The 12,065-nt window shown below is 54.3% G+C and overlaps 5 protein-coding genes across 5 annotated transcripts; 2 read left to right on the top strand and 3 right to left on the bottom strand.

The window, feature by feature from the left end:
* The first annotated feature begins 193 nt into the window (after positions 1 to 193).
* Positions 194 to 1,211, top strand: FA10DRAFT_270135 (hypothetical protein). The gene is made up of 2 exons (XM_025523011.1): positions 194 to 378; positions 437 to 1,211. The coding sequence occupies exons 1-2, from the start codon at positions 253 to 255 to the stop codon at positions 893 to 895; spliced, it is 585 nt and encodes a 194-aa protein (XP_025373781.1). The 5' UTR covers positions 194 to 252; the 3' UTR covers positions 896 to 1,211.
* Positions 1,046 to 1,354, bottom strand: FA10DRAFT_289636 (hypothetical protein; the record flags this gene model as incomplete). Its single annotated transcript, XM_025524317.1, has 2 exons — positions 1,046 to 1,211; positions 1,281 to 1,354. 2 exons carry the CDS (start codon positions 1,352 to 1,354, stop codon positions 1,046 to 1,048), a joined length of 240 nt encoding a protein of 79 aa, XP_025373782.1.
* A 387-nt stretch (positions 1,355 to 1,741) lies between these two features.
* On the top strand, positions 1,742 to 8,030 carry FA10DRAFT_53296 (hypothetical protein). The gene is made up of 8 exons (XM_025525561.1): positions 1,742 to 1,956; positions 2,012 to 4,369; positions 4,438 to 4,593; positions 4,653 to 5,787; positions 5,850 to 5,997; positions 6,060 to 6,166; positions 6,232 to 6,560; positions 6,638 to 8,030. Exons 1-8 carry the CDS (start codon positions 1,825 to 1,827, stop codon positions 7,988 to 7,990), a joined length of 5,718 nt encoding a protein of 1,905 aa, XP_025373783.1. The 5' UTR covers positions 1,742 to 1,824; the 3' UTR covers positions 7,991 to 8,030.
* Positions 7,630 to 9,309, bottom strand: FA10DRAFT_270138 (isoflavone reductase). The gene has a single exon (XM_025523012.1). The coding sequence runs from the start codon at positions 9,028 to 9,030 to the stop codon at positions 8,071 to 8,073; it is 960 nt and encodes a 319-aa protein (XP_025373784.1). The 5' UTR covers positions 9,031 to 9,309; the 3' UTR covers positions 7,630 to 8,070.
* A 327-nt stretch (positions 9,310 to 9,636) lies between these two features.
* Positions 9,637 to 12,004, bottom strand: FA10DRAFT_256956 (hypothetical protein). Its single transcript, XM_025519830.1, has 7 exons — positions 11,414 to 12,004; positions 11,226 to 11,354; positions 10,864 to 11,151; positions 10,649 to 10,805; positions 10,120 to 10,581; positions 9,873 to 10,059; positions 9,637 to 9,804 (listed from the first exon to the last, which is right to left on the bottom strand). The coding sequence occupies exons 1-7, from the start codon at positions 11,664 to 11,666 to the stop codon at positions 9,781 to 9,783; spliced, it is 1,500 nt and encodes a 499-aa protein (XP_025373785.1). The 5' UTR covers positions 11,667 to 12,004; the 3' UTR covers positions 9,637 to 9,780.
* Between the last annotated feature and the right edge of the window lie 61 nt (positions 12,005 to 12,065).

A 12,065-nucleotide genomic window follows, 5' to 3' on the forward strand; every position in this document is an offset into this window, starting at 1 on the left:
CTAGCGCCCGTGCATGGGCCAGGCCATGTATGCCATGCCCGTCGCAATACTACCACACTGCACTGCATTGCACATCTTCGCCCTGCCAGCGATGCAGAGTACTTGCTAGACGTGTGTGCTGGGCGCGGAACCAGGACCGGGGTGGAGCAAAAAGACATATAAGCTAGCGCCTGCGCTGTCCTTACCTCTCACCCACACCCCGTTCACGAACACATTTCACGAACACCCCACCCACATCAAATCTTGCCCACCATGGATAACATGATCAACAAGGCTAAGGAGTTCGCCTCGTCGGACCAGGGTCGCGACATGCTGAACAAGTTCGGCGGCGGCGGCAACAACAACAACAATGACAACAACAACAGCGGTAGCGGAGGCGTAAGTGACATGTCGGCCCTCGTCCCACTTTGCTATGATACTGACTTCACTGTGACAGTTCGGCAGCGGAGGCAACTCGGGCAGCGACTCCTACGGCAGCGGAGGCAACTCGGGCAACGACTCCTACGGTAGCGGAGGCAACTCGGGCAACGACTCGTACGGCAGCGGAGGCAACTCTGGCTCCGGCGGCGGCTTCGGCGGCAGCGGTGGCCGCAACAACGATGACTCGTACGGAGGCGGCAACTCTGGCTCCGGCGGTGGCTTCGGCGGCAACGACAGCACCAGCTCGGGTGGCTTCGGCGGCAACAACCAGGGCGACTCGTACTCGAGCGGCAACCAGCGGGGTGGCTCCGGTGGTGGCCAGTTCGGCTCCTCTGACAGCGACAGCTACGGCAGCGGCAACCAGCAGGGTGGCGGCGGTGGCTTCGGTAGCGGAAACCAGGGCGGCAACGACAGCTACGGCAGCGGCAACCAAGGCAGCGGTGGCTACGGCGGTGGCAACCAGGACAACTACTAAATTCTCAGTCCTCGTCACTCTCTCCTCTTGCTGTTGCTGAGCTGAAATGAAATGAAAAGTAAATGCTACTCAAACGGATGTTGCAGCGTGACTGAGAAAATGAACCATTCATCGACCTATAGCTATGAAATTTGGGTACCATGCGACTAATCATTGCTCTTGGCTCTTCGACTCCGTCTGCGATGCGACTTCTGGCCCTTGTTCGCCAGCGCTCTCTCCCTGTGTACCCGAAGCTGCTCCGACGTCCTCGGCGCCCTTGAAGGACATCTTCTTGCCGGTGTTGGCCTCGTAGTTCTTTGCGTTCTGAGCGTACTTGCTGATCCGATAACAAAGCTCAGCGTCTGGACGCCACCCGTTATCGCCATCAACAGATCGAGCTACTCACCCTTTGAGATGCTCGACGTGGCGCGAGACACCCTCGAGATTGACGGTGCCGTCGTCGTTGCGGATGGATGCCATGATGCTAGATGACGCTCACTCTCTGACTGTGATAGCTTTGAAGAGTGAGGTGACGAGCCTGTACGGGGGCCTAAAGAGGCTTGTGGAGGCAAGCTGAGTTTCAGAGCACGTGGCCAGCCTATCTGACGCCCCGAGCTCTTGATCACTCTTTCTTGCCTGGATCACCACAGTCACCTCTGCCTGCCCTTGGAAGAGCAGGACATTGGCAATCTACCTACTAAGGAGAAGACCGCATGGAGAAGGCTGTGTCGCTACCAGAATTAGCGTTAGTTACCAAGGCGGGGCCAGGAGCCTGCGAGCTCTATTGATCAATCCCGTTTTGGCTTTCCTACTGAGCTAAAACAGATGCAGCGACCGCGAGGTCCGAAGATATACATCGCCTTCCTTTGTTAGACTGCTTTTTGATCGAGAGCCAATTCTTGATGAGGGGGGCGACAGACTGACATTGTTTGCCAACAACTACTTCCATCATGTCGTCGACTCAGCAGCAGACGGTAGAAGGCGCCGCCTTTCTGGACAGGCTCTCCTCCCTCATTTTTCCTGACGAAGCCACCATCTGCCCTCGAGACGATGTCGCAGCGGCTCTGCAGCCTTGCCTGGAGGTAAGTAGAAAGACAAGATCTATGTGTGCGTTGCACATGCTCACCATTCGCTCAGCACGATCTCGCTCTGCGAGCTCTGTACGCCAAAGAGCGTAACGCTAAAGCCATCACTGACCCTCACGTCGGCCTGATCAACGTGCACGGCGAGAAGACGCAGAATGGCAGCGTCTTTAAGACGAGATCCAGAAAAGTGGCCGCCGATGCGGAGGAAAAGAACTACGAAGAGGGAAAAAAGAAGCCCGAAGAGCCTGGTGGACCTCGTCAGGACGCAACGACAACGGACGAGAACTACATCCTTCCACTTCCCAATCGTCTCAGACGTCAGCATGGCAGTTGCGCGGTCGTAGACCTTGACACGTTTAAGGCACGATTTAACATCTTCACCGAGATGGCCTTCTCCTGCATGCACCCGGAAGATTGGGACGGTGTCTTCATTGCTGGAGGTGCCGTTTTGACCTGCTTGACACCCTTACTCAACAAGGATCAAGAGCTGGCAAAGACTTGCCGTGGTCTTCGCAAATACTACCACGAGTCGGATCTGCACAGCTCGTCCGACATCGATGTTTTCCTTTATGACGGTGGACGAGGCGACAGCAAGACAGCCGAGGCGAGGATCGAGCGTCTGGCGCAGCGTATTGCAGACGCCATCCCCAAGGACATCCTGTACATCCGCACGAAGAACACGATCTCCATCGTCAGCCAGTACCCCAACCGTACGATACAGATTGTGCTACGGCTATATCGGTCGCCTGCCGAGATCCTCCACGGATTCGACGTCGACTGTGCTTGCGTTGGCTTCGACGGTCAGCGTGTTTGGGCAGCTCCGCGCGCCCTGGTCTCTCTCGTTACTCAGAGCAACGCCATTGATATCACCAGGCGATCGACAACGTACGAGACTCGCCTTGCCAAGTACGCCGACCGGTCCTTCGAAGTGTACTACCCATCGCTCGATCGCAAGCTTATTGATCCAAGCATTTATGAGCGCGCCGTTGGAACCATTCAAGGCCTCGCTCGTCTACTGGTCTTGGAGAAGCTTTCGACGACAGAGGCTCGAGAGAATTACCTGGACAAGAAGCGCAAGCTCAGACAGAGGCCCGACTTGACGTGGCAGGAGCGAAGGAATCGTAGCAAGAAAATCGTCAGGGGTGACATCAAGACCAAGACGCCCAAGCGAGGAGAATGGGCTCACCAGTCCGATTACGACATCATGAGTCTGACGGTGCCATACGGACCCAATTGGGATGCCGGTAGGGTTCGCAAGGAGCTCTTCAGGGATGACGTGCTGCTCAACAGCAAGTTTAATCCCAAAAGTAAAGATTACTTCGGACTTCACCGTCACCCTTGCTTCTTCGCCCTCGAAATCAAGGATGTCATGGAGGACCTCTGTGGGCTCTGCCCCACTCCCAAGACGGACGAGGAACGGGAGCTCTGCGAGACAAAGTTTGTTGACTTTGTCAATGGCCGTATCGCCTTCATGGTCGATGACCCCGGCAAGCAGCTCATGAGCAGCTCCTACCATCCCATTACGGACACCGACTGGACGGAGCTCGCCTATCTCAGCCGAACCGAGGCTCTGATGCGGCTTGTTGTTCAAGGTGACCTCAAGTCTATCTCGGACTTTCTTGATGCCACCGCCTCTGACCCGAATGAGAGGAAGAGGCTGATCGACCCGGTCAAGCAACTTCTGTATCAAAGAGATCACGCCGGCCGCTCGCCCTTGCATATGGCCATAATAACAGGCCAGACCGACTTGGCTCTTCTCTTACTAGACCGTGGCGCTCGTATGACCGCTCGACTCGTCGACGGCCGCAATTGTCTTATGCTTGCATCTCAGAATGCGAATGCGGAGCTCGTCAAGGCCATGCTGGACCGCAGCATGATTAACGCAAAGCAAGCCGAAAACCTTGGCCAGCAAGCCAAGAAGGACGACCGCGACGCCAAAACTGACAAGACCGACGAGGATCTCGATGCTGTCGTGGTTGCAGACCCACAAGAAGAGGGGGCTGTCGACAAGGCAGAAGATGCGCCTCCGGATGTGCTCGAAGTCAACTTTGTCGCATGGGACGCTGAGCTTTCGGCGCTGTTCTTTGCTATCATTGCAGGCTCGACGGAGTGCGTGAAGCTTCTCTTGAACGCTGGAGCAAGCCCGAGGAAGAATTGCAAAAGGATGGCGCCCATCTCTGCAGCCCTACTGATTAGTGACGACAGCACTGCCGTTGAGGTCATCAAAGCACTGCTAACAGCAGGTGCAACGTGCAACCAGATCTTCAAGGCCGATGTCTCTGATCTAGAAGACATTCACACGCCTTTGCACACCTACGTGACCTCTCGTCGGACCCGCTTGATTGTAGCCCTGCTTCAAGGCGACCCTGTCGGGGCAAAGAAGATCGTCAATTTTCCTATCTCAGCTGCGGTAAGTGTTGCTTTGCGTCAGCAATGTACAACCATCGTCCGCTCTGACAGAGAAGAAACGCTGCTCAGGACAGGAGAACGTACTACGGCAGCAAAGGTCTCGCCAGTGCTCTCACGATTGCATGTGCTACCTCTCAATACGGAGTTGCGGCTTTCCTCGTCAAGCTTGGTGCTCATCCTTGCACCACGCTCCAGGATCGAGAGGATTTCTGCGCAATTCCAAAGGTAAGGCCACGATTGTGATCATGCTCGGTACTCGGAAACTGATATTCGCGACGCAAAAGCGTGACTACCGCATGAGTGAGCTGCAGGATGAGCGCGAGCTATGGAGCCCGCGCGCCACCCAGCCTCTGGAAGCATCGATGGCAGCTATGAACAACGTCTGGAAGCTTCTCCTCTACGGCAAGCAGGCTGTTCCACGACTCCTCGGCACCCAACAGTCATTCCACGAAGATTATAGCACATTTCGGCAGAAACTTACATTGCTCGATGCAGCTGAGCGGATTTCTAATAAGGCTTCATTGGCATTGGGCTCGGTGCCGAGCGGCGTCTGCCGTGAAGAGGAGAATGAGGACCTTGAGAAGCAGCAACAGCAGGAGATCGACAAGAAAGCTGCGAAAATGAGCGACTTCGACAATTGGGAAGATTATTGGACCGCAACGCATCGTTACCTAACCCTCAAGGCTGAGTGGCACAAGAGTCGCAATCCGACGCGCGCAGATTCAGGAAGGGAAGAGTATAAAAAGCACCACGCAGAGGTTCTGTCATCGATACAGATTTATTACTCAGACCTTGCAGTAGAGCTGAGACGAAGGGAGGCCAAGACATTCGGCGAGATCGTGAAAGACCTTCCGCCTTCGGATCGGCAACAGCAGAGCGCCGAAACGAAGAAGCGCAAGCTCAGCATCTCGTCTGAAGAGGAATGGGGGAGCGGCAAGGAGTGGATGGATTTTCAGAGCCCAAGGCCCGCTGAGGTCCGCAAACTGCAGAATGACAAGCTATGGACCGAGCTCAAGACCAAGAAACCCACCATCAAATTCACTCGTGACAGTAGCAGATTCAGACCTTCCTTTGAGCCAGTACGACTCAATGGTCTTTACTCGCGTCTAGTTCAAGCCGCTTGGGAAGGCGATTGCAAAACCATTCGTGCGCTCACTCGCCTTGAGGACGCCGCGAGAGGACTTGAAGAGATCCTGGATGCTTCCATTCAAGTTCTAGACTACACGGGTGTTGTCGAAAATGGATACCATCAGTATCCTCAAGAGCTCAATATCCTCACTTTTGCTGTGCAGAGGGGCCAGTACAACGCGGCTTTAGAATTGGCCAAAAGCACAAGGATGCAATACGTTACGCCCGAGGAGAGGAGTAAAGCGGAGGCCGCCATTCAAAAGCCGCACGTCCAGATTGCTGAAGACGATGGTGAGCAAAGTTGCCAATCTTGCTAATAGGTGAGAATAACTGACTCAGAATTTGCTGTCCAGACTCGGACACTGACGACGACTACGATGACGGCGAGGATGATCATGACGCTGTCGACAATGAATATAAGGAAAAGAAGAAAGACAATTCCGACGACGAGAAGGGTTTAGGCGGGAACGGACAAGGCAAGCTTCCGAAGCCTCTGATCGGGTGAGCAAAATGCTTTCGTCTTCTAACATGCATGTCTTCGCTCATTAGAGCTCCGTCACCAGCAAAATAGATATAACCAAATTCCATCAACCATTTTTGTACTTGTTGCGCCGTCTGGAGGAAGAAGGTCGAGAGGATCTTCTCGATGACCTCTGGAGAACGGACCGAGGTGAGTATAGATGGCAGCTTGCAGTGATGGACGATATTTGCTAAGCTCATGGATGCACGCACCAGAATTTCTTGGAGAGCAGTATTGGGTCACTCGCGCGCTTCTAAAGGACAATTGGACAGCGCTACTCGACGTCTTCGAGATCAACAAAGGGGCAGACATCTACCTCGGCCATGCGGCCGAGAAATTTCTGCCTGTCACTGAAGTGGCTAAAAAGGAGACTCCTCTCACATACTCCGACTACCCCGGCTTGCTCTCAGCAATCAACGGAGAACGCGAAACAAAGTGGGCCAAAGATGTCTCGGGCGCCGATGCGGCACCCCCTCCGCAGAGCTCTTCCGCGAAAGACTCGCCCTCGATTCTTGTTGCTGCCCTGAAGCGCGGGGCGAAGAAGGTGAGCCGATGGCGAGGAGCTCTCCGATTTCCATACGCAAGGGGACTCACCGACTATATTAACCTTTCTACTCACAGTGCGTAGGGAAGCTCCTCGAAAATGGTCTTAAAGGTGGCAGGGAAATACTTGCGGCCCTGAAAAGGGGAGAAAAAGGTCGGGGAGGCATCATCACGCGCCTGGAACTCGATGACCAAGAACAAGTAGAAACGATCATTTGTGGCGAAGGGATCGAACAGAATAACCCTGTCAGCTTGGCTGCGCACCGCACGGATGGCGCATTGGAAGCCCTGAAGGAATCGGCACCGCCCCACCTTTGGCAACGATGGATCAACCAGACGGATGGCGAAGGCATGACACCATTGCTCCGGATCGTGGCCAAGGTCCGCTTTTCCAACTATTGTCGCCCCGAGGAGATAAAGTTCCTGACCGACAATGGCGCTGATCTCTTGGCACGAGACGCAAATGGCAAGAACATCTTGCACCACCTTGTTGGAAATAACGACTACTGGGAGAGCGATTTTGTGCAAGGTGAAAAGTATATCGATTTGCGCAAGTGGGCTTTCCACACTTGGCTTGACCGGACCGTCATTCAGCAGCTTGCTGTCCAAGAATGCGAACCAGGCAAGACGGCTTTGCATCTGCTACGTCGCGTGGAACTTACGCACCTCAACGAGATCTTCGATCTCTATGACGAAAACACAGCCCGCAGCATCTTTCGTGCCAGGAATTTGTACGGCCAGACGATTCTGTGGGTGTACAGCTTCGCATTCGAGCTCAAGTGGATGCTTGAGATATGCCAGAGATTGGGCATCTTAAAGGAGATGCTTGGTATGGAAGACGCGCACGGCGAGACATTCATGGACGTAATCAACCGCAAATTCATCGACCAGACACACCGCCCTAATCTCTGGGTACAGACGCGCGACGGACAGAAAGACAACCTCAACTACCTGAGCTGGACTCAGATGCCGGCATGCTTGGACTCTTACCACGCGATTCTCAATCGTCTAGATTTCGATTCAAAGGGTTACAGGGCTGGCTGCCGAACGCAGTTGCCAATCGAGGCGCAGTACACAGAGCTCAAATTTGTCCTCGAGGCGGAATCACAGGTCCTGGATCAATGGCCCCCCAAGCTGCTCGAGACTGCAAACGATCTCCTCTCTTGGCTGAAGGGCCAATCGAAGGAGAAACAAATGACTCTTGAGCAGGCGGTTACGCGGAGCTTTGTCCAAGATCGTTCGGGGGACGTAGGCCTCGCAAAGCAGCTGGTCGATACAAGCATAGCTTCTGTGGGCGGTTTAGGCAAGATCAAGAGGACCCTCGTGCCTTGGTCAATTGGCCAACGCATGACGAAAAAGCTCCTCGACGAGCAAGATACACGTTTCCAACTCCCGAAGGCGAGTCACGACAAGGTCCGATATCATTATTAGCAAGTGCAATGAGGATGCTCGCTTCCCTTTTGTAACGTTTCGCAGATACACTGTTGTCGCTGTCTTTGAGAAAGGCCAAGTCAGGCGAAAGGCTGCTTTTTTTGCAGCCATCCTGATACGTTTTGTACACTTATCCCTCTTCGTACATTGTAGTTCTGGGAGGCCGGCCAAGCAATGCCCTCCTTTCCGCCGAAGATGACACGATACTTCTTTAAGGCGTCGTCCGGTTGGTCTCTCAGTGCTTCTTGCAACCGCTCGAGGTCCCATCGCTCTCGTCGGACGGACACCTTCTTTGCAGCTAGGTAACCCTCAACGACGTCGGCCAGGCGTCCATAAGAGATTGTCTCGCCAGCCACAAAAACGACCCTATCCCTGTTCTCGTCAAAGCCCTGGAGGATTGCCGCCGTCAATGTACCGATATCCTCGACCGTTGTTGTGGTAATTTCTACGTCCCAGTCTCCGAGAGCCCTCACAATTACCACTGCACCGCCCTGCTGGCGCTCGACGACGCCAAAAGCGTCTTCAAAGAGAAAACTAGTGAAGATGCCCGTCGAGACTATCGTCCAGCTGAGGCGGTCGCCGGATGCTGTGGAACGGAGAAGATCTCGGACGGAGCACTGCTCGTCGAAGAGGCCCAGCGACTTGCCATGGGAAAGGATGTCGTAGTCGACGCCGAATTGCCAGGGGACATAGCGAAATTCCTTCTGCCTGCGGTCAGACGCCTCGATGGCGCAGCGCGCTAGCTTCGTTTGCGTGCCTGGCCCGCCCAGGAAGCCGGTGCAGCCCACGACGATGTCGAACTCCGCAAACGTCGAGGCAAGCGAGGTATCGGAGTCTTCTTGAATGTCGCCTGCAATGAATGATTCGATACCGAGGGACTTCAGCTCAGCGAGGCGAGTGTCTCCGTCTGGACCTTTGTTGACTGTGCTGGCTCGAAGGAGGACAGAGACCTTGAAGATGTCCTTATGATTCAAAAGGCCGCGAAGGACAGCCATCCCCAGCTCTCCAGCTCCAAGGACAAGGACGGCTCTTCGTGACATTGTTCGGGACGAAGGAGGCACCGTCCTGGCGGGTACAACGCTCCTATATCTTTGTCTTTCGGCGTTAAGTGATGCGAGGTGATCAACTACTATCGGGCTTGGGGCTCGCCTCTCTCTCGGGCAGGAAAGCGATCCCGTGCCCGTATGTGCACCGACTTAACTTCTTCTGTTGCCTAATGAGCCGACTCGGCGCCTCTCACATAGGCCGTCTGCTTGCTGATGGGAACAGCTGATCAAGTACTTTAATCTCCGTACGGAGAGGCTCGCAGGCGTGGAGGTGAGGAAAGCTAGTGCAAGGCGCGCGTTGGAAAGATCCAGTTCGAAGCCGACTAGTTCTAAAAAAATTCTATCAGTCTTTGGAACGTCCCTCACCCTCTGATGTGCACAGCTGTTTGACCATCAGACCCTCTCCTTCTCGTGACTTAGCCGAGACAAGACTGGCACCCCCTTTCCAATCAGCATCCGTCCTCATGGAGCATTCGCGAGAGCCAAGACGTCTCCCATTCACTTCCGGGCCTTCTGTGCGCGGTGAAATGCTTTATTCATCTCAGCTCTGTGCGAGATAACTGCCATCACCCGAAGCACCTATATCCGAGCAAGAAACTTGTCATTTGTGCTATGAGCCCGCTGGTGAAGGGAAAGTGTGGAGGGCTTGAGCCAACCGACTATAAGAATGAGACCCTTGAATGCGCCACAGATGTGGACTCGCTTGCACTATTCTACAGTAAGAAGAAGGAGAGACGTTGGTTCTTACACAGCATTATTTGCGCATGTCTGATGGAAGAAGCAGCTGTGAGCGCTACTGTCTCACTCAGATGAGAAGACGCAGATGAGGGACTTACGAAGGGGGTCTTGACAGACCCAGTGGCGTAGGACTGGATGATAGCCTCGACACTTGTATATGTCCCCGGGCCGAAGACGAAGAGGCCGCAGAAGAAGATGAAGATGTTGAAGATCGTCTCTGCTTTTCGCAAGATCGATTGGCGTACCCAAAGTTGACCCTTGTAGAGCTCGCGGTAGGCGGCGGCCCTATTGTGAAGTCAGTCAGCTGCATTCTGCGATCTCGAAAGCAACAAACTCGAGACTAACCAAAAGATGAAACCGAACCACCCATCGAAGAGAGCGCTCATGAGACTGAGGAGCACGGAGAAGAAGGGTACCGCTTCTCCAATCACCCAACCAAAGACCCATGTTCCCAGGCAGCAGGCCGTCCACGTGGCCCAGCCAATGACGGTGTGGTTGTTGTAGTGCTTCGTTCCAAAGGTGAAGCGATGGAAAAGGTATTTTGCGACGACAGCGGCGTAGATGACGCCAATGATGATCGTCGTTGGGAGGACAAAGGCGAAAGAGATCTTCTTGAAGACGGGCTTGAGCGTTGCAACTGCTGGCGCCTCGGTGTACTGGCCAAAATAGTAATACACGACGATGCCGACGAGGGTAAAGAGGGTGAACTCCATCACGGTGACGGCGTAAAGGGCCTTTGGGAAGTCGGCTGGCTCCTTCATTTCCGCTATAAAAGTTGGGTAACAGATCTGCCCCACCCACGTGAAGCTGAGAGGAGGTGCTGGTCGTCAGTCGGGGACAGTTTCGAAGGTGGGAGAGGTATACCTGCACTTACACGATGTTGAGGAAGGCATTGAAACCGTCGACGAAAGTCGTCCCCTCGGGCGCCCACGCGGTGATCCTGACAGGCTCGTCAAAGCCTTCTATGACGGGGTTCTTGCCCTGAATGCCCGTGAAGATGAGTAGTGTGAGGAGTGCGATGCCCATCGAGACTGTTCTTCACGTATCAGCCTCTTATTACTGAAGAGCATTTTCGCGAGCAACACTCACTAGCAGAGACGATACCCATGATGGCGACATTCTCCATCTTCCTAGGCAGAGTGAGGAGAAAGCAGGCAATCATAATGACGATGGAGAAGACAAGTGTGCAGGTGCCGTGGTTGGATAGCACGTTGAGAATCTCGGAGCCGGTCAGGGTGTGCAAACCCTGGATGAAGGTGTTGTTGAGCACCAGGGCGGCAGCGGTGAGCTCGTAGGCAAGCCAGTGCTTGCCGAAGAGCTGGTAGCCAAAGTCGGCAATGTTGAGCATATGTGGATGCAGCATGCAGTACTTGTGCACTGAATGTCGTTTTTGTTGTTCATTGATCAGCGCGTCGTCACGTCGGATGAACTCAACATCAGGCTGAACTCACGCGTCAATGAGGTGTACAAAGCAAACAAGCCCAGTCCGAGCGTAGAGAGAATACCACCAGCCATGCCGAGCGTCTTGAATGCCCATGGAAAGCTCATGATGGCCAAGCACACGTACTCGCCAAACAGCACTTTAATAGCGAGTCAGCCTTGTCATTTTTGACGTGGTCAGGGGGCGGCTTTAACTCACGCGCCGCACACTTCTGCCACGACATTGTCCGGTAGGTGATTTCTCCGCCAGTCTGCTGCTCGGCTGCTACGACGTCAACCGATGCCGCATCACCCTTTTCGGCCTTGTCCAGATTCGCAGCGCCCTTCTCCCGTTCTGTTTCCGATCCATTAGCAACCATACCGCCGGACGCCTGCGAAGTCTCATCGCCGCTACTCTCGGCCGTCGGTTCCGCGGCGGGCATTGACCGCCTAAATCGTCCAACGAGTGTCATTTTTTGATGGTCTTGAATGTGTTGAGATGGAGAGGGGAGACGAAAGATTTTGGGCCCTGACGACCACTATCAATCTCGTCCACCAGGTCCCTTCTCTTGTCCGTGTCAGGTACACAGCACCTCGATGGGGAGAGGTACACCCGCATTGGCGCACTTGCAAATTTCTGCTGCAACAATAATTGTTGTATCAACCGGCTGGTTCTCCCGCCATCCCGCTGCTCGATTCCAAGCCCGCGAGAACCGCCTGCTTTCATCAATATATCTATTGATGCCCGGGCCAAGAATGCCTCATCACAGCCCCGCCGGCGTCCCAAGCACTGTGCTCCACTGCCGCGGAGTGCCACTGGAAGAGAGGCACCGAGATCCCTTTGGCAAGTTTTTCAATACAAAGCCCTAACT

This window comes from Acaromyces ingoldii (genome assembly GCF_003144295.1).
Source record: "Acaromyces ingoldii strain MCA 4198 unplaced genomic scaffold FA10scaffold_11, whole genome shotgun sequence".
NCBI classification, from domain to species: Eukaryota; Fungi; Basidiomycota; class Exobasidiomycetes; order Exobasidiales; family Cryptobasidiaceae; genus Acaromyces; species Acaromyces ingoldii.

Bases quoted from the DNA above. Each gene is read 5' to 3' on its own strand.
- FA10DRAFT_53296 (XM_025525561.1), top strand. From the start codon at position 1,825: ATGTCGTCGACTCAGCAGCAGACGGTAGAAGGCGCCGCCTTTCTGGAC. The intron at 4,370-4,437 runs GTAAGTGTTGCT...AACGCTGCTCAG, and splicing joins ATTTTCCTATCTCAGCTGCG to GACAGGAGAACGTACTACGG. The intron at 5,998-6,059 runs GTGAGCAAAATG...CTCCGTCACCAG, and splicing joins CTTCCGAAGCCTCTGATCGG to CAAAATAGATATAACCAAAT.
- FA10DRAFT_270138 (XM_025523012.1), bottom strand. From the start codon at position 9,030: ATGTCACGAAGAGCCGTCCTTGTCCTTGGAGCTGGAGAGCTGGGGATG.
- FA10DRAFT_256956 (XM_025519830.1), bottom strand. From the start codon at position 11,666: ATGACACTCGTTGGACGATTTAGGCGGTCAATGCCCGCCGCGGAACCG. The intron at 11,355-11,413 runs GTGAGTTAAAGC...TCGCTATTAAAG, and splicing joins GTGGCAGAAGTGTGCGGCGC to TGCTGTTTGGCGAGTACGTG. The intron at 11,152-11,225 runs GTGAGTTCAGCC...AACGACATTCAG, and splicing joins TTTGTACACCTCATTGACGC to TGCACAAGTACTGCATGCTG.
- FA10DRAFT_270135 (XM_025523011.1), top strand. From the start codon at position 253: ATGGATAACATGATCAACAAGGCTAAGGAGTTCGCCTCGTCGGACCAG. The intron at 379-436 runs GTAAGTGACATG...TCACTGTGACAG, and splicing joins ACAACAGCGGTAGCGGAGGC to TTCGGCAGCGGAGGCAACTC.